Genomic DNA, 19077 nt, shown 5'->3' with positions numbered 1-19077 from the left:
GGTTCCAATTTCTTACGTAGAGTGTACCAGTAAATCAAGTTAAAAAAAAGTGAATGATTTAATCTGTTTCTGGATCGCTCCAGCCATGAAAAAAAATATCACAGCACCAGTTTCAAAATAGGAGAAGCATTCTAAATGCCACCATTAGCCTGCCCCAGACATCTATTTCTGATCCTCGTTTATACGATATCTGACACCCAAACCTCCAGTAAAATGTTACCAGAGAATTTGTTTGATCAGCTAATAATCAATATATGAAATTTCATAGGTGGGAAGTAGACATGGGGGCTGGAGCTGTGAGCTCCTTTACATATCAGGCTGTGCGTGTGTATGCGCGTGCGTGCGTGCGTGCGTGCGTGTGTGTGTGAGGGAGCGAGAGAGAGAGAGAGAGAGAGAGAGAGAGAGAGAGAGAGAGAGAGAGAGATGGCAACACTAGATGTTAGTGAGAAAACAAGAAACGAGACAGACTATCCCCTAGAAGCTTTGCATGGATGCAGTCTGGTGTGGGTGGGATATGACTGCCTAGGTCTGACTCCCAGGCCACTTCTACGTTAAGCAAGTCACTTAATCCAGCTATTGCCTCATCTGAAAAATAGGAATTGATAATGGCTCCTCCCTCTTGAGGTTCATGTACACAGTGCACGTAAAGAAAGCACTGTTGGCACATCCTCTAAGAGTTAGCTGCTGTTACTCCTGGGAAGCTTCTGGCCTAAGGGGAGTCCTGTCTTCACAGAAGCCCTCTACCCTCCTTCCCCGGTTGAGCAACCAAGGGTGCAGGTGTGACTCTCAAAGGTGGGACTTAAGGTATGTGAACAGCACCCTGGGAAAATCCAGCCTGCTGCTGCTATGGGGAAAGACTGACTCATGGGGTTGGAGGGCAGCCAGGGCCCCTGTAGCTTGTCCCACAGCCGCGGTCCAAGGAGGCTCACGGAGAGGAGCATGTGGGCCCAGCGTGGCCCTGCCACAGCACCCCTGGCCGGGCTGCAGGGTGGATGTGCACTGGATAGGCTTTGACAGAGCGGCCAGCTGATGTGACGCAGCCCTGACCAAGCTGGAGCCTCCATCCCCAAGCCAAGGTTTCGTCACCACACAGAGCCGGTGGTAATTCTCATGAGGGCCCCAGCTTCCTGGATTCCTCTGCTATCAGGGAGGGACGATTCTCTCACCAGAAGCCCCACTCCCTGCTCCCATGTCCTCCCTCCTCTGCGTCCACCTGGACCCTGTATCTTAGCAGGACGGGGCTCTGTGCTCCCATGGCCCCATTCAGGGACGATTTAGGTGCATGACCCTGAGTTGCTGCTGTGCCACAGGCAGTGGGGGCACTGGACACCTACCCATTCCTTTGCAGGCTGTTCAGCTCAGCAACACCTCAGTCTTTCCCATCGTTGCAGGTTTGCGAAGATAAACAGTCACTTTACAGACCAGGCATTGCCACTTCCGTTCTGAGCCTCCCTTCCACTACTATTTTCCCTCTGGTTCCCTCCCTTCTTTTCCAGCCTGTGCACCAGCCTCACTTTCTCTGCTGATGGCTGGCCCTGAATTTGTGTCTTACCTCCGTCCTGGCACTTCTCTCCTGGGCTCTGGGTGCTGTGCCCCGGGAGCCGCCTCTTTCCTCTCCCCTCAGATTCCCTCAGGCCTGCACCACTCATCTGCCCCCTGACACTCCGCTCTGTGCAGGGTGTCTTCCCTGTGCCCAGGCTGAGCAATGACATTCCCTTCAAGTCTTCACGATTAGTGCTGGCGTTTTCAAAGCAGTTAAAACCCTCCAACCACACCATCAACACTTAGACATCTCAACTCCTGTCTGGGGCTCTTCTCCAAACCGCCAGTTCTCTTTTGGGAGAGGACACTTTGTCACGGATTGTTTTCTACGGTTCTCTGAAGAACAGAGAGAGAGGGCTGTCCACTACACTCTGAAAATCAAGTTCCCCCATGAGCCAGAGCCCAGATGTCTGTCCAGCCTCCCCTAGAACGGGAAACGCCCGGAGGAGCCCCCTGGGGACCCGCGGGGGCTGCAAAGCTGGTGCTCTGCGAGGGCCGGAATTGCTCAGATGTGGAGATTTTATGAAACACCCATTCCAGAGGCAGCCAAGCTGAAGAAACTACAGGGCGGGGCATAAAAATAAACCCAGCGAATTAAAAATAAAGAGAAACCCCATGCTCAGAGGCGAATCTTCACTCTTTCCACCCCATCTGAGGGCAGATGGGAGGATGGCTTTGGGCCGGGAGCAGCCCAGCTGGTGTCGCAGAAGGAACCAAACAAGGATCATCTCAAGTATTAACATGTCTACGGGTGGAAGCAAAAACACAGGACATTTTAGGTGTGTTCACAGAGCAGAAGGAAGTCATTCTCCTGCCCAACACCAAATTTTAATGGGGACATTCCACCACTTGCCTTGGAATCCCATTCAGTGTTTAATAATTCTGTCAATAAAGCCTTCCTAAAAGCTCATCTAAACTCTTCATGCCGTAGTTCAAGCCATTTCATCTTGTCTGTGCTCATGATAAGAGGAGGCACCGTTTGCTATGTAATCTATTGTAATGCAATGTACATAATAAAATCCACCATCATTATTCCCCTCTTTTCCAAGGCAAAAGGACTTACTGGCCACCACTGGCCAGACTTTGTCCCTGTCTCAGCCGCCCTGTGTTGACTTAGGGCTGCCATCAGCCTGCTCACAGGGAGACCTCCCTCACCTGTACCTGCTGTCTCCTCCTGACCCTCTTCCCTCTGCCACATTTAATCAGAACGTCTCTAGGGGAGGAAGGTCTCTCTGAAATAATAAACATCACCACAAAACATAAAATATGGGTGTGATGATTATTTCTAAGACTGCCTGCTCCTGGTTTTCTGACTATGTCACCCAAGACACGCTATTTTCTTATCAAATGACCAGCCTCACTTTAACTCTCTCCTTGTCATTAGTTAACTCCTCAGTGAATTAATTTCTTGTCAGTCGTGGAGATCACTTCTGGATCATTTCTCTCCCCTTCTGTTTACCTGGAAAGAATATTTCAAAATCACATTGTAGAAGCCTCTTGGGAAGACTCATCTTTATTTTACAGTTACTAGTTAGAGTGATTTGAGCAACCATAAATGAAAAGGTTCCCAAGTTTGTAGCTGAATGGGAACTTTTCTTGTTTTAGACACCAACATTTTACTGGAAACCTCTGCATTGTCTGTCAGGAAAGTAACCAAACCTAAAATTCCCACAGAAACAATGGCCTCTAGGTTCATGATGAGATAGCCCAGAGAGGAAGGATAGCCGATTTGCCATCATTATTGGGTCTCAATCTTGTTTCCTGTCATCAACCCTGTCATATCTGACTCTTCAGTCCTACCTAGTTCCCCATCACTTCCCTGAGGACCCTTTCACAGTCCTACACCTTTGCAATGCCTGGAAAGCATTCCCATCCACCATGCCCAACTCTCTCCCTCTTCTAAACTCCCATTAATGCTCCAAACACCAATACAAATGTCACCTTCCCAGCAAAGCTGCCTCAACATTCCTTCTCAGCAGAACTAGGTTCTCTAGGGTCCTACAGCCCACTTTGCTCCAGCCTCTGAAATAAAGCCATCCTGCTTGCATGGCTCCCCCATTGGACCATGGAGCCCACAGCAGTAGAGACCTTTCCTAGTCCTCTGAGCATCTCAGTGTCCAGCGTAGGGCCTGCAACAAAGCAGTGCTCACACCTGGTTTTTGAGGTTTGGGGAAGCTTGATCTGAAATTCAAGGGGTCACTGAGGCCAACATGGATTTTTTCTTTTTTTTTTGCTGCAAGATATAGCTCTTTGGCCTTGGACAAGCATCTTTCGATGAATGGAGAGACTGACCCACAGCACAAAAATGCAACATGGACCCTCCATCACCACCCATCCACTGGGGACTCCCGTCTTTCTGTAGCCTAGAATCCTTCTCAGCTTACCCACCTCCACCCAGCAGTCTACAATAACCCCCACTGGACAGGAGGGTCAGCGACCACCCTCTCGTTTGCCATGGGGATCACGCAGCAGTGATGGTTACCTCTGGCCTCCAACATCCTTGGTCCAGTGCAGATCTGGAAATTCCAGCAGCCCTGGCAACTCATCGGTGTTGGAAGAACCAATGAACAATCATAGCACTGAGCTAATTTTTTTTAATTTTTCACAAAGAGCTCTAGAAGGCAAGTAGTTTATCACTTCCCCACCCTGAAAGGACACAGCATGACAGACAGTGTAGGGTGCTGGGATGCTGGCTCTTTATTGTTTTCCAGAGTTCCTGCATCAGGCCCCAGTGAACCTAAAGCAAGCCTTGGGCAGTGTGTCCTCTGCAAATTGTAGATGCTCAGTCCACACTCAGCAGCACCAGCACTGCTGAAGTTGGGGTCGTCTGTCTAGAAGATCCCACCTTGGATCCCAAGATCCAGACACGGATCCAGATGGGGAATCCAGACAAGGTTTAACTTCCAGAGGCAGAGAGCACGTGCCATGGTCAGAGGCAAAGGCCTCTGACACTGCAAAGGTCAAACGTCTTGACTGAAGACCAGAGGGGAGCCAGGAAGAATAACGAAGTAAGGAAGCCTTGGATTGCTGAAGAGATGACTTTTTAAAGAAATGCTAGGTCCACAGTTCACAATGTTCACAACAAAAGAACACTGCTTAGGATTCTAGACCTCAGCCGGGAGAAGCAATGGCTGGGCTAACAGAGCCAGAACTTTATTCACAGTAGAACAGTCCTAACCTAAAATTCTAGAATTTAAGAACAATGTCTTTTAAGAATGAGAATTCATAACCCCACCAGGCCAGCTGACAGGGAAAAAGGAAACAAAATGTTCTCTTTTAAAGAAAACCACACAAAAATCAACTCAGTCTTCCTTTACTCCCAGTACCCCAGTCACCTCCCACCCTATTAAAAAAAAAATCATGAAAGTCACACACACTTGCACACACTTAAATATGCGAACGAGACACAAAATATCCAAGGAAACCTTAGGGATCACCTAAGGGTTTTTCACTAGCTCCTGGATGCTCTTTCTGGTTTTCTAGAAAAAAAAAGAGTCAAGCTCTGACAGCTATGTCTAAGCAATAAAAATTGGAGTTGGCTGAGATCCCTTTCCTCAGTCTCCTAGCTTATAAGTCAAGGTAGAAGAATACTAACAATAAGTCAATAAGGGAGGCTGAGGCTGGTGTTCTGTGGAAGGCAAGCTGCCTTGTTCTACAGCCTGGGGCCCTCACCGGTGAGCAAACCCGCCCATGGGCTCTGCTCCAAAGCGTGAAGCTCAGGTTGTTGGGTCTACAGAGCCTGACATCGAGGACATCGAGGAAGGAGTGTGTGTGGACAGGATGCTGGATGGGGTATTTCTGGAGGCAAAGTATTACTGCTTGCGGGCACGAGAACATAAACCTGAAGCAAACCATCATGAGATATCCAAGGATCACAGATTGTGGAGTTGGAAGAGATGATGTCGTCCAACTCTGCATTTCACATAAAATCAATCTGGGAAGAAAGCAGAGAGGTTGTCGGCCCAGGATCCTGATTCCAAGAGCTTCCCTGGTTATTGGCCTAAATCAGTTGATCAGTCAACTATTTCTGACCAAGGTCTCTCACCTGAAATGGAGAGTCACTTGTTTCCAGATGGTTAGAATCTCCCACTCAACAGGCCTCCCTGCAAAAGTCAGGCTGGGAAATGCAGGAGAACTGGATTGTTGAACCTGTGTCTACACTGACCACTCCTCAGGGTGCAACGAAGGCTTGAAACATCTGTGTCTCTGCCTTATCCTACAGACGTTTCCCCCACATTTTGTAAAATAAATAATTCAAAATAGAATGAAAAACCCAGGCAAGTATAGTTGCTGGCCTGAAAAAGTGCTCTGCCTCTTAACAGTGACTCATAAAACTCACACCTGCACTTCATCCCCAGGCTTGGGGTTGAGGGAGAGTCTGACGTCCTGCAGAGGCAGCGAACCCCCAGGACACCAATTACACACCAGCCCTAACCCCTTATATATTAAATTTATCTTCATAAATAGAGCATCCTAACTCAAGTGATCACAATAAAAAAAGGCCAAAGTTTGAGTTCTTTTTTCCTCAAATATCTATACAAACCCTCAAATAGCTAGCAAACTATATCCACGTGGCAAACTGGACGCCTCTTTATGAGAGCTTCTTGCCACGATAGTCAAAGGCCAAGTCTCAGACAGACCCAAACACCGATCCCTCTTGGATAACGAGGACAAAGATGAAAAGCTCACTTTGCAACAAGGCTCATGACAGAAGGCCTTTAAATAAAAAGCCCAAGTAGTTTGATTTTAAATGATTTGATTTTCTCCCAAACTTGTAGATACATAAGTTTTCAAGGTCACATCTATGACATAAAATAGGCCCACTAGACCAATAGATGTGGTCAGCTGGCATGGCTGTCTTGCCGACGCATTTATTGATGTGACAGCATGCTGATCACCTATCTCTTAGACGAGACTCTGAACCATATTATTCAACCTTCATGTGGGAACTAGTATCATCCGAGTAATGAGATGAAGGACTAGGTGTCTGGATTGGAGTTTATCATAATGGTTGCCATAAAGCCTATCTTCTAGCCATCCCAGAAAATGTGGGTTTAGTTTCCCTATTCTCCTCCCCTCTCAAGAATATATTAACTTTGATCAATCGCATTAGACCACTTTGGTTGGATGACTGTGACCACAAAAATAAACCAGAACAAACAGATGAATAGCCCATTAGAAAAACCAAAGGGTGATGACCCCCTGTCAAGCCTTCATAGCTCATCCCTCGAAGGCACGGCGTCTAGGGAGGTTGGCGGCGGCAGAGCTTCTGTGTTCTTGGCATTGCGGTGGATGCGACCTTGCTTCCGGGACTTCCAGGAATGTGTCCTGTCCCAGTCAGTGGCCACTGTCTCATTGTCCCAGATGGTCGAGGTCTCCGTGTCACTCAGATACCCGGGCTGGCCTGTGTAGTGTGTGGGGTAGATAAGCAAGGGTTCTGCAGAGAAGGCTTTCAAGTCCCTGGATTCGTAATGTTCCTTGTACTCAGCTCTGAAAAGAAGAGGTGTACAGGCATGAGGGGGCCGGCACTTACAGAACAGGGGAAGAGCCGAGGGGCCCTGCTTGTTAGCTCCTAAATTGTTAAAGACTCATTTGATTATTTTTTGAGTTGTACCCTTTGTGGATAACTTTTGTCTAGAAACATAATAAAGGTTTCTTTAAAAGCTTTCAGATGATCTAAGCAAATACACAAAGAAAAAGGTCAGGGTATTTCTATTGTATTTGGATAGACTAGTTTATCTTTTTTTCTTTTTTTTTTTTTTGTGAGGAAGATCAGCCCTGAGCTGATATCCATGCCGATCTTCCTCCACTTTATGTGGGACGCCGCCACAGCATGGCCTAGACAAGCGGTGCCTCGGTGCGCGCCCGGGATCCGAACCTGGGCCGCCAGCAGCGGAGCGCGCGCACTTAACCGCTACGCCATGGGGCGGGCCCCTGGATAGACTAGTTTAAAAAATGAATTTCAAGTCTTACTCTAAAAGTTAAGAATTAAGCTCTGTTGGGCCATAATGATAAATAAATGTGATCACTTTTTAGAAAAATGCCCTGTTCCTGGATTAGTAAATTAGACAGCTGAGATCTGGACGGCAGTGATGGGGCCAATGAAATGGTGTAGGCTTGGAGGCATGCCAACTCCACCATCCAGCCTAGGGTTACGGTTAGGCTTAGGGTTAACTCCAGCTCCCTCTGCGTGTAAAGTAGAGGGATAACTTGCCCTCCCTCCCAGGGCTCCTGTACAACTTATATGAGGTGACATCTGCTTGGCTTCTGGATCAGTGAGTGCACCATAGGTGTTAATTTCCTTTCTGTTAAGGGGTTGACAGTTGACCTCCATGTTTGTGCCAGGACACAGAAAGAAAGTCAGTCTCTGACATGTTGTATAAAAGAGGATGAGGCGCTCCATCTTTACTGAGGACAGGAGACAAAATGAGCAACATGCAGAACAGGAACTCTCAACCACTAAAATGAAGACCATCTAGTGAGGAGGTCACCCAGCAACTGAGAGATGGAGCTGAGGTTAGAACCTGGTCTTCTGCTCCATTAATGAATTTAGGAATCATCACTTGAGTAGATCAATGTGTGGAGTTTGGATTAGGATCTAAGGACACAGAGATGTAAGACTGTTCCTGCCTCAGGGGCTCACAGGTTATTGGGGAGACTGACAGGTAAACCATCAACTGCCACATGCTTTGATAAGTGCTCAGTCAGCGTGAACTCCTGGGCTACGGGAACCCTGAGCACTCTGCCTTCCTCCGTGCATACTCCGCTCAGAGGCCACCTCCACTCTCCCTGAGCCTCTAACACATCTCTGTGATCGCAGGTATCACCATATATCACAATGCTATTCATGGGGTTGGATTCCCAATTAGATTGTGAGCCACTGCCTGGCCAACAGTACACAAAATGGACTGAGACATGAGCTGACAAATTTGAGGTGCTTAAGAAGATGACCTCCACTTTTGAGGTGTAGGAGTTTATGGAAGTAAGAAGATCAAAGACAAGGAGAGGACTGAGCAGATTATGTCCAGTTAAACCACACATTGGGTATTAAAGAGGACCCCTATGCAAGACTGACCATTTCTGCCTCACCTTCCTCATCTGTAAAACGGGAGAATCACTCAAGTCAGTCTCTCTAGGTCATGATTATGGAAAGACCATTTAGGAATGCAGTACACCTTTAAAACATATCAAGTACTACCCAGAAACTGAGTAGCAGAATTCACGAACAGGCTGTGCCCAAGGACAGGCAGGGTGACTGTTCAGGGTGACTCACACAGGATGTTTGTTGTACATGATGGGCAGAAACTCGTCCACTGGCAGCATCTTCCCAAAGGGATTGGCTCCAACCAGCTTCTGTGCTCCCTCCAGAGAGATGACGTAGCCCAGCGTCCAGTAGGAATAGTCAGCTTCAACCAGATTTAGCACATTGGGCACTGCTTTCTCTGGTTCTTTTACTTGCATCCTCTTCCTACCAATATAACTAAAAGGAAATGGGTGGAGGAAAAAATTCCAATTGGAATATTAGACATCCAAAAGAATAGAGCACAGCTTTGCAGACATTTTTGGAAACTTGGACCAACTGTGTCTTAGATTAAATGCATCACAGCACAAAGAGCATCACATCGCCAACCATGACTGTCATCCGCCATCAATGGGGCCACTTCCCTGCCTCTATTTATCAACATCCCAACTGTTCTTGCCTAGCAGACTGTGTTCAAGCCTGAAAGTTAAGATGCAGAGAGATTAAAAGATCTTTCAGATCATTTCCCAAAGATGGCATGGGATTTCCAGCTGTGTTTACAGAGGTTGGAAGGGGACAAAAAAGGCCAATGTGAGAATCCCGAGTTTGTTGTTTTCAGGTCCCCAGAGTTTCAGCCTTCGATGTTCTCTGCACAGCTCTCCAAATGCTGGTGGTAAATACAGGACAGAAAAGGCTGTGGGAAAGAAACAGTGTGCAGTAAAAGACCTAGGAACCCAAGAGAGGCCCAAGGGAGTTCTTCCTGGGGAGAATGAATGACAATGCCTGCGTGGCTCTCTCCCCCTCACACTCACCTAGCTCTGCCCAAGCTTCCTCCTGGGCACTCTGTTCTGAGAAAGGCACCCAGGCACATCCTGTCCTCCATGAACAACTTCTGCAACACAAGATGTACCCTAGCTCTCCCCGCCTTCTCATGGTCTACTCATGGATCTGTGATCCATTCCTTTTGTCTGGAACCTCTTTGTTTTCCACTTACCCAGAGCAAGTTGAGGAGGTGCCTGCTTCCTTCCTGCCAGGTAAAGCCATTTCCTCTATTTTGCCCTAAAACTCTCTCTTCAACATTCAAGGGCTTCCTCTTATCAAAGCATCCCAGGATTCGTAGAACAATTCTCTGTTCACCTTCAGTTCTTCTGAGGACATCAAACGTGTATCCTCTCAGTCACTGTCTCTCAGACTAGAATCTGAATTTCTCTCATGTATCCTCAAGTGGTAGAGAAACTCCTATTTGGCCTATGACTTGTGGCTAGAGTGACAGTGGAATGAAGTTTGCACTCAATTTATTAATTTGACATAATTTAAATTAAATTTTAAAATTGAAGTTGTGTAAAATCTTTTTCCTGTTAAAATTTATTGTTTTGGTAGGACTACAGTTTACTTCAGCAGTTGAAAATTTAGCATCTGGATTGAGATGTTGTAACACACTGGATTTTGAAGACGATACGAAAAAAGAATGTAGACTATCTCATTAATAGTTTTTAAATACTGATTACATGTTAAAATAATAATATTTGGCTATGTTGGGTTCAATAAAACATATTTTTAAAGTTAATTTCAAGTAATTTATTTTTATTTTTTTAATGTGATTACTAGACAATTTTAAATGATATGTGTGATTCATGTTATATTTCTATTGGACAGCATTGCCCTAGATGATTCCAGTGGCTTGTTCTAGATTCTTCCCATTTACTATTTCCTTTTTCTGGAGAAATTTAATACAGTAGCCATGGATAGCTTATCAGCTTTCATGTTTTGAGTTTAAGTAACACTTGTTTCTTATTCATTTTAGAAAGTGAGAGGTGAAAAATTTGAGACCACTATAATTCTTTAAGATTATATAATAGATTTCAATGGAATATTTTGACTTGATCAGTCTGTGAAATTTAGAAAACATCTTTTTTCCCCTGTATCCTTATCAGGACAATCATTCTTCTGTCTTGAATCTGTTAGTACTTTGTCCCATGAAATGCACCAACCAAACTACAAGCAGACAGAGACATAGGCCACTTCTAACCCACAGGCTCCCTGAGTCAAGTCCTCTGTGGTTCCGAGGCTTAAGTGAAAGTTGCCTTTGCACATGTCATGTGAGCATAAAATAGCTTCCAAGCTCTATGCCTGTGAGGCTTAACCACACGCCGCAGAGCCACAGATTCAGAGAGGCAGAGGTTCGGAGACTTCTGGAGGATTATAGAAACAATGATGTTCAGGTACTGTACAGAATCTAATCACATGACTGATATCTATCTGACAAGGAGCCAGTGCTTTCATTACATTCATTATTCTTATTTCTCTTTTTATTACATAGTACTGATATCTGGGTCCATTTCCCAGGGGTTAGTTGAGCCATTACTAGGTTTCTTTTGAGCTCAGGAGGTACATTTCTGAGAGAATAAGTATCCCACCTGGGCCCAGAGGTAAGGTCCCCTCCGAGGAGGGGAGGAGTGGGGGCAGCTTGTCTGCTGCAGCTGCCCCAAAGGAACAGGCTCTGATTTGATGGAATTGCCTTTGACACACAGCTGGGGAGGAGCATAAGGCTTGGGAACTTTAGCCCCACTGAAGAGAAGTAAAAAGTGTCTTTTTGGTTTAAAAAGAAAATGAGAGAAAGAGGGAGAGGGAGAAAGCAACAGAGAGATTGGGAGAGAGAGAACTCAATTCCCAGAGGCAGCAGACAAGCGGCATTAACTAAATGTCAGTGCAGAGCCAGCGCTCCCTTGGCGAGCCTGGTTCTCCTGCGACAGCCTCTGACCCCCACACCAAACCAGCTGTGTTCTCCCTGTTTGCACAGCTTCTCTTCCCAACCGAGGAGCTCTCCCACTGACCTTCCAACCTCCCACACCATCAGGGTCTGCAGAGGGAACCTGCTCTCCTGGGAGCTGAGGCTCAAGTGTGACACAGGACTCTTGCCCTGGAATAAATGACACCTCCTCTCTCTTCACGCCCCCTCCATGTACCATGTTGCTTCATGGGTGGGATTTCTACTGTGCTCCTAAGTGAGTGCTCAGTCTGAAGGCCCCTGATCTACAGGCAGTCTCCAGGTCTCATACAGAACCTCCCATAGTTTCTTTCTCACACTGCAGAGTATATAGATGCAAACCCCAGTGGCTATCCTCTACTCACTTTTTGTTTCTGGGAACATTTATGGAGAGAAAACCAGGTAAATGGAAGTTTGAGCTGTATCTCCTACCAGCTGGGGAGGTGGGGCTTGCTGCCCCTTGGGAAGGACTGAGTGCCTCTCAGCACTCTCTGATAAGCCTGTCTTGTCACTCACATCAGTTCCCAATCCAGCTGAGCCCGGTCAATGTCATCCATCAGCTTCATCAACTTCTTCTTAAACTGATGTTCAAAACGCACATCATCCTCAATAACAAGAGTCTTCTCCAGCTCTCGGTCAATTACCTGTGAAGGTCATCAGTGGGAAGACACCCTATGAAAAGTTCTATAGCTATTTTTTATTCGATAAGTAAGTATTAAAAAGTCAAGGGTAAACCAGCACAATATATCACAGCTCATAACTGGAATCTAAGCAAATGCCCATCAACAGTGGAATGGATAAATAAACTGTGGTATATTTACAGCAATGAGAATGTATGATCTACAATTAAACGCAATGGTATAGATGAATCTCATAAATATAATGTTGAGAGACTGGACATACCATATGGTTCCATTCATATAAAAAAAAGTACAAAAGTAGACAAAACTATTCTGTGCTGTTAGAAGTCAGGATGGTGATTACCCTTGGGGACTGGTGACTAGAAGGAAATACAGACGGGGTGCTTCTAGGGTGCTGGTAACCAGTTTCTTGATGTGGGTGCTGGTTAACACGGGTGTATTGTTCAGTTTGTGAAACTTCATTGGCCCGTATTTTATGATCTACATACTTTTATACATATCTATTACATTTCATTTAAAGTTGAAAGAAAAAAACGATAGGCATAGGCTGGATCATTCAAAGAGAAAGGGCATTCAAGGGGCCCTCCTTAGGGACTTTCTCTTTTCTTGTGGGAACTGACCCTTAATCAAGAACCCCACACTCCAATACCACCCCCATTAATATCTGATCTGTAAGACATGGGTTCAAGTCCTGGCTCTACCACTTCTTGCCTGGACAAGATATTTAACTATTTCCTCTTAGGTAAAATGGCCCCATCCCCCCTGACCCACCTTACATGACTTCTGTGTGACTTCTTGTATGAAATCACTTAATAAGTGATGATATGCTAGATACATACAAGGCATTCCTACTAAGGATGTGAAGGCATCAAGAGGAGTGTAGCCCCCAGAACACGAGTATCTTCCCCTTATCCTTATCCCAAGTAGCATCAAGGCTATTCCTCCTCGTGTGTGGCTGGCCTTGTGTCAGAGGGAGACAGCAGGCAACAGCAACTTCCAAGCATACTTCTAGAACAGTTATGGGTTCACTTTGTATTGGGCCCTAATTCACCTACAAAGTCCCCCTCTCCTTCCTCCTCATTACAAAACTGAACATCTAAATAAAGTTTATTTACCTCTTTCCAGACAGAGTGGTGACTAAGAAAGCAGCCGATTTCGCCTCTGGTTAGAGGCCTGGAGGAGTAGGGATCTCGATACCCAGGCAGCATTTCAATATTCAGGGCCTTCAGCTGGCTTGTGTTGAGTGCCCTGCACGACAGAGAACATGTCTGAAAATTAACAAGTTGAGATGTCCCCACCACAGAAGCCAGAAAGAGAGAGTTCTGCCTATTCCCCAGAGCCTTTATGCACACTGAGAAAGACTGCTCAGCTTTCCCATCATTCCTTAGGAGTTCTTCAGCATTAATGTGTCACGGTAGCATTACGAGCTTGGTGAAGACAAGAGGGTGTCATATTTTGTGTATCCCTCACAATGCCCAACATAGATCTAAGTACCATCAGTTTTTTGACAATTTTGAAAAAGTATTTTCCTAATGAAGGAAAGTGGTTAATAGGAGCATTAAATACTGGAAGGGATGAGGACAGGAAGGAATGAGGAGAGGAATTGTGTGCATGCATTTCATTCCTTTGGACCTAAAATTAAAAAAAAAAAAAAGGTTAAAAATAGCAGAGAGAATCTTATAAGCAGCAAGAGAGAAGTGACTCACCACATACAAAGTATTCTCCATAAGATTAATAGCTGATTCTCATCAGAAACTATGGAGGCCAGAAGGCACGAGGTTGATGTATTCAAAGTGCTGACTGAAAAAGACTCAACCAAGAATTCTATATCTAGTCAAACTATCCTTCAGAAATGAAGAAGAAATTAAGATATTCCCAGACAAATAAAAACTGAGAGAGAGTTTGTCATTAGCAGATCTGCTCTATAAGAAATACTAAGGGGACGAGTCCTCAGGCTGACATGAAAGGAAACTAGAGGCTCAAATCCACATAAAGAAATAAAAAGCAATGCTAAATGTAACTGCATAGGTAAGTACAAATGACAGTATCAATGGTTTTTTGTTTATAATTCTTTTTTCTCTTATCTCACTTAAACTATAGCTGCATAAAGCAATAATTGTTAAGTCTATATTAAAGGGCATATAATGTATAAGAAGTAATTTGTGTGACAACAATAGAACAAAGGAAAGGGAAAGGAACTAAGCTATATAGCAGCAAGGTTTTTGTATACTATGGAAATTAAGTTGGTATTTTTTTAATTGAGATGTAATTGACATATAACATTAGTATCAGATGTACAACATAATGATTTGATATTTGTATATATTGTGAGATGACAACCACAGTAAGTCTAGTTAACATCCATCACCACACATAGTTACAAAATTTTTTTCTAGTGATGAGAAATTTTAAGATCTATTCTCTTAGCAACTTTCAAATATGAAATACAGTATAGTCACTATACAATACAGTATAGTCACCATGCTGTACATTACATCCCCATGACTTATTTCTTTTATAACTGGAAGTTGTACCTTTTGAGCCCCTTCACTCATTTCCCCTACCCTGCACCCCCGGCCTCTGGCAACCACCAATCTGTTCTTTGTATCTATAAATTCAGTTCTTTTTTTCTTTAGATTCCACATATAAGTGAGATCATACGGTATTTGTCCTTCTCTGTATGACTTATTTCACTTAGCATAATGCCCTCAAGGTCCATCCATGTTGTCACAAATGGCAAGATTTCCTTCTTTTTACGGCTGAATAATATTCCATTGAATATATATACACCACACTTTCTTTATCCATTCATACATCAATGGATACTATGTTGCTTCCATGTCTTGGCTATTGTAAATAATGCTGCAATGAACATGAGGGTGCATATATCTTTTTGAGTTAGTTTTTTCGTTTCCTTTGGATAAAAACCCAAAAGTGGAATTGCTGGATCATACGGTAGTTCTATTTTTAATTTTTAGAGGAAGCTTCATTTGTTTTCCTAGTGGCTACACCAATTTACATTCCCACCAACAGTACACAAGGATTCCCTTTTCTCCACATATTTGCCAATACTTGTTATTTCTTGTTTCTTTGATAATAACCATTCTAATAGGGGTGAAGCGATACCTTATTGTAGTTTTGATTTGCATATTCCCTGATGATTAGTGATGTTGAGCACATTTTCATGTACCTTTTAGCCATCCGTGTGTCTTCTTTGGAAAAATGTCTGTTCCGATTCTGTGCCCATTTTTTAATAGAATTGTTTGTTGTTTTGCTATTGAGTTGTACAAGTTCTTTATATATTTTGGAAATTAACCCCTTTTCAGATATATGATTTGCGAATATTTTCTCCCATTCAGTAAGTTGTCTTTTCATTTTGTTGATGATTTCCTTTGCTGTGCATAAGCTTTTTAGTTTGATGCAGTCCCACTTGTTTATTTTTGCTTTTATTAACTTTGCTTTTGGTGTCAAATCCAAAAAATCATCACCAAGACCAATGTCAAGAAGCTTACTGCCTATGTTTTCTTCTAGGAAGTTAGTATTAATATGAACTAGACTGCTATAAATTAGGATGCCAATTGTAATCTCCAAGACAATCACTGAGAAAATATCAAAAAAAAATAGTAAAATAAGCAACAAAGGAATTAAAATGATAGAGTAGAAAATATCTTTTTAACTCAAAAGGGCAATAATAGAGGAATAGAGAAACAAAAAAATGTAAGACATAGAAAACAGCAGACATAAATCCTACCCTATCAGTATTTATTAAATGTGAATGGATTAAACCCTGCAATCAAAGGCAGAACTTAGCAGAATGAATTTTTAGAAACATGATCCAACTATGTGCTGTCTACAAGAAACAGACTCTGGATTCAAAGACATGAATAGGTTTAAAATAAAAAGATGGAAAAAAGATATACCATGTCAACAGCAACAATGAGAGAGCTGAAGGAGCTATACCAATATCAGACAAAATAAACTTTTAGACAAAATTTGTTACTAGAGACAAAGAAGAACATTTTATAATGATAAAAGAGTCAATGCATTAGGAAGACATAACAATTATAAATATATGTGCACCTTACAACAGAGCAAAAACTGACAGAACTGAAAGGAGAAATAGACAATTCAACAATAACAGTGGGAGACTTCAATACCCTACTTTCAATAATGGATAGAACAACTAGGCAGGAGAACAACAAGGAAAATAAAAGACTTGAACAACACTACCAACTTGACCTAACAGATATCTATAGAACACACCATCCAATAGCAGCAAAATATGTGTTCTTCTCAAGTGCTCATGCAACATTGTCTGAGAAAGACCATATATTAGGCCATAACAACCATATAGACCATAAATCAAGGCTCCATACATTTAAAAGGATTGAAATCATACAAGGTATGTTCTCCAACCACAATGGAATGAAATTAAAAATCAATAACAATAGGAAATTTGGAAAATTTACAGATATGTGAAATTAAACAACACACTCCCAAAGTAGCCAATGAGTCAAAGAAGAAATGACAAAGGAAATGAGAAAAAATATTTTGAGATGAAAACACAGCATACCAAAACTTACAGGATGCATCTACTGCAGCACTTAGGTGGCTAGTTATAACCATAAATGCCTATATTAAAAAAGAATATCTCAAATAAATAATCTTATCTTCCATTTTAAGAAACTACAAAACGAAGAGCAAACTAAACCTAAAGCAAGCACAAGGAAGAAAATAATAAAGACTGTAGTGGAAATAAATGAAATAGAGAATAGAAAAACAATAGAGAAAAGCAACCAAACCAAAAGTTGGTTCTTTGAAAAGATCAACAAGATTGATCAGAAAAAGCATCTGACAAAATCCAACTGCATGTGAATGGAATGTTTATATTTCCCCCAAGTTCATATGTTGACGGTGTGAGGAACAGGGGCTTAGGTTACGAGGGTGGAACCCTCATAAATGAGATTATTGCTCTTATAAGAAGAGACATGAGAGAGCTTGCTTCCTCTCTCCTCTCTCTGCTCTCTGCTATATGAGGGCACAGCAAGAAGAGAGCCATCCAAAAATCAGGAAGAGGTCTCTCACTAGAATCCAGCCACACTGGCACCCTGCTCTCAGACTTCCCAGCCTGTAGAACTGAGAGAAATAAATGTTTGTTGTTTAAGCCACCTGGTCTATGGTAATCTGTTATAACAGCCCAAACTGACTAAGTCACCAACACCCTTTCATGATAAAATCACTCAACCAAATAAGAATAAAAGAGAACCTCCTCAACCCAATAAAGACCATCTGTGAAAATCCTACGGCTAATATTATACTTAATGGGGAAAGACTGAATGCTTCCCTCTAATATTAGGAACAAGACAAGGATATCCACTCTTACCACTTCTATTCAACATTGTACTTGAGGATATAGCCAGGGTAATTAGGCAAGCAAAATAAATAAATGATATTCACACTGAAAAAGAGGAAGTAACACTATTTGCATTTGCAGATGACATAGTCTTGTATATAGAAAATCTTAAGGAACACACACACACTACTGGAACTGATAAATGAGTTCAGCAAGTTTGCAGGGTACAAGATCAATATACAAAAATCAACTGTATTTCTATACACTTAACAATGAGCAATCTAAAAATGAAATTAGGGAAACAACTCTATTTACCATAGCATCAAAAAGAGTAAAATACTTAGGAATAAATTTAGCAAAATAAATGTAAGACTTGTACACTGAAAACTATAAAAGATTATTCAAAGAATTAAGGAAGATCTAAATAAACAGAAAGATATCCCATGATCATCAATCAGAAGACTTCATATTGTTAAGATAGAAATACTCCCCCCAACTGATCAACAGATTCAATGCAATTCCTATCAAAATCCCAGCTGTCCTTTTTTTGTGGAAAATGAAAAGCTGATGCTAAAATTCATATGGAAATGCAAGCGACCTAGAATAGCCTAAATAATCTTGAAAAAGAATAACAAAGTTGAAGGGCTTACACTTCCTTACATACAAAGCTACAGTTATCAAGACAGTGTGGTATTGGAATGAGGACTGACATATGTCAGTGGAATTGAGAACCAAGAGTCCAGAAATAAATCCTTACATTTATGGTCAACAGATTTTTGACAAGGGTGCCAAGACAATTCAATGGGGGAAAGAATAGTCTTCTTAACAAACAGTGCAGGGATAACTAGATAACCATGTGCAAAAGAATGAATTTGGACCCTACCTCACACTATATAAAAAAACTAACTCAAAACGGATCAAAGATCTAATGTGTAAGAGATATATATGAGATAAAACTATAAAACTCTTAGAAGAAAACTTAGAAATAATCTTCATGGCTTTGATTTGGCAATGGATTCTTAGATATGACACTAAAAGCACAAGCAACAATAAAAATATAAACTGGACTTCATCAAAATTAAAAACTTTTGTGTTTTAATGGACACCATGGTGAAAGTGAAAAGACAATCCACACAATGGGAGAAAATATTTGCAAATTATATATCTGATAAAAGACTTGTATCCAGAATATATAAAGAACTCTCACCACTCAACTAGTTTCCCCTGGTCCATGTGGCCTATGAACGGGATTGGGGCTCTTGGGAATATCTGAAGCAGTGGTTTCCAAACTCCAGTGCACCCAAGAATAGGGCTGCCAGATTTAGCAAGTAAAACACAGAATGTTCAGCCAAATTTAAATTTTAGATAAACAGTGAATAATTGTTAGTATAAGTAAGCCCCATGCAATGTGTAGGACAAATTTAACTGGGGGTCCTGTATTTTATGTGGCAACCTTACCCAAGAATCACCTTGAGGCTTTTTAAATGCAGATTCTCGGCCCCAGCCCTAGAGATCATGATTCAGGAGCTCTGGG

The 19077-nt window shown here is 42.6% G+C and overlaps 1 protein-coding gene across 1 annotated transcript in view; it reads right to left on the bottom strand.

Annotated features, from left to right (window-relative positions):
- Nucleotides 1-3868: 3868 nt before the first annotated feature.
- Nucleotides 3869-19077, bottom strand: part of COLGALT2 (collagen beta(1-O)galactosyltransferase 2) — a 114618-nt gene continuing 99409 nt past the window's right edge. Inside the window, exons 9-12 of the mRNA XM_058539891.1 lie at nucleotides 13306-13438; nucleotides 12066-12193; nucleotides 8816-9022; nucleotides 3869-7032 (exon numbers count right to left, since the gene is read on the bottom strand). Of these exons, the coding sequence (XP_058395874.1) occupies nucleotides 6756-7032; nucleotides 8816-9022; nucleotides 12066-12193; nucleotides 13306-13438 (745 nt within the window). The 3' untranslated portion in view covers nucleotides 3869-6755. The remainder of the gene's footprint in view (nucleotides 7033-8815; nucleotides 9023-12065; nucleotides 12194-13305; nucleotides 13439-19077) is intronic.

Source organism: Diceros bicornis, chromosome 4 (genome assembly GCF_020826845.1).
Source record: "Diceros bicornis minor isolate mBicDic1 chromosome 4, mDicBic1.mat.cur, whole genome shotgun sequence".
NCBI lineage: Eukaryota > Metazoa > Chordata > Mammalia > Perissodactyla > Rhinocerotidae > Diceros > Diceros bicornis.
Note: the sequence above shows the minus strand (reverse complement) of the source record. Positions and strands in the feature narration are given on the sequence as shown.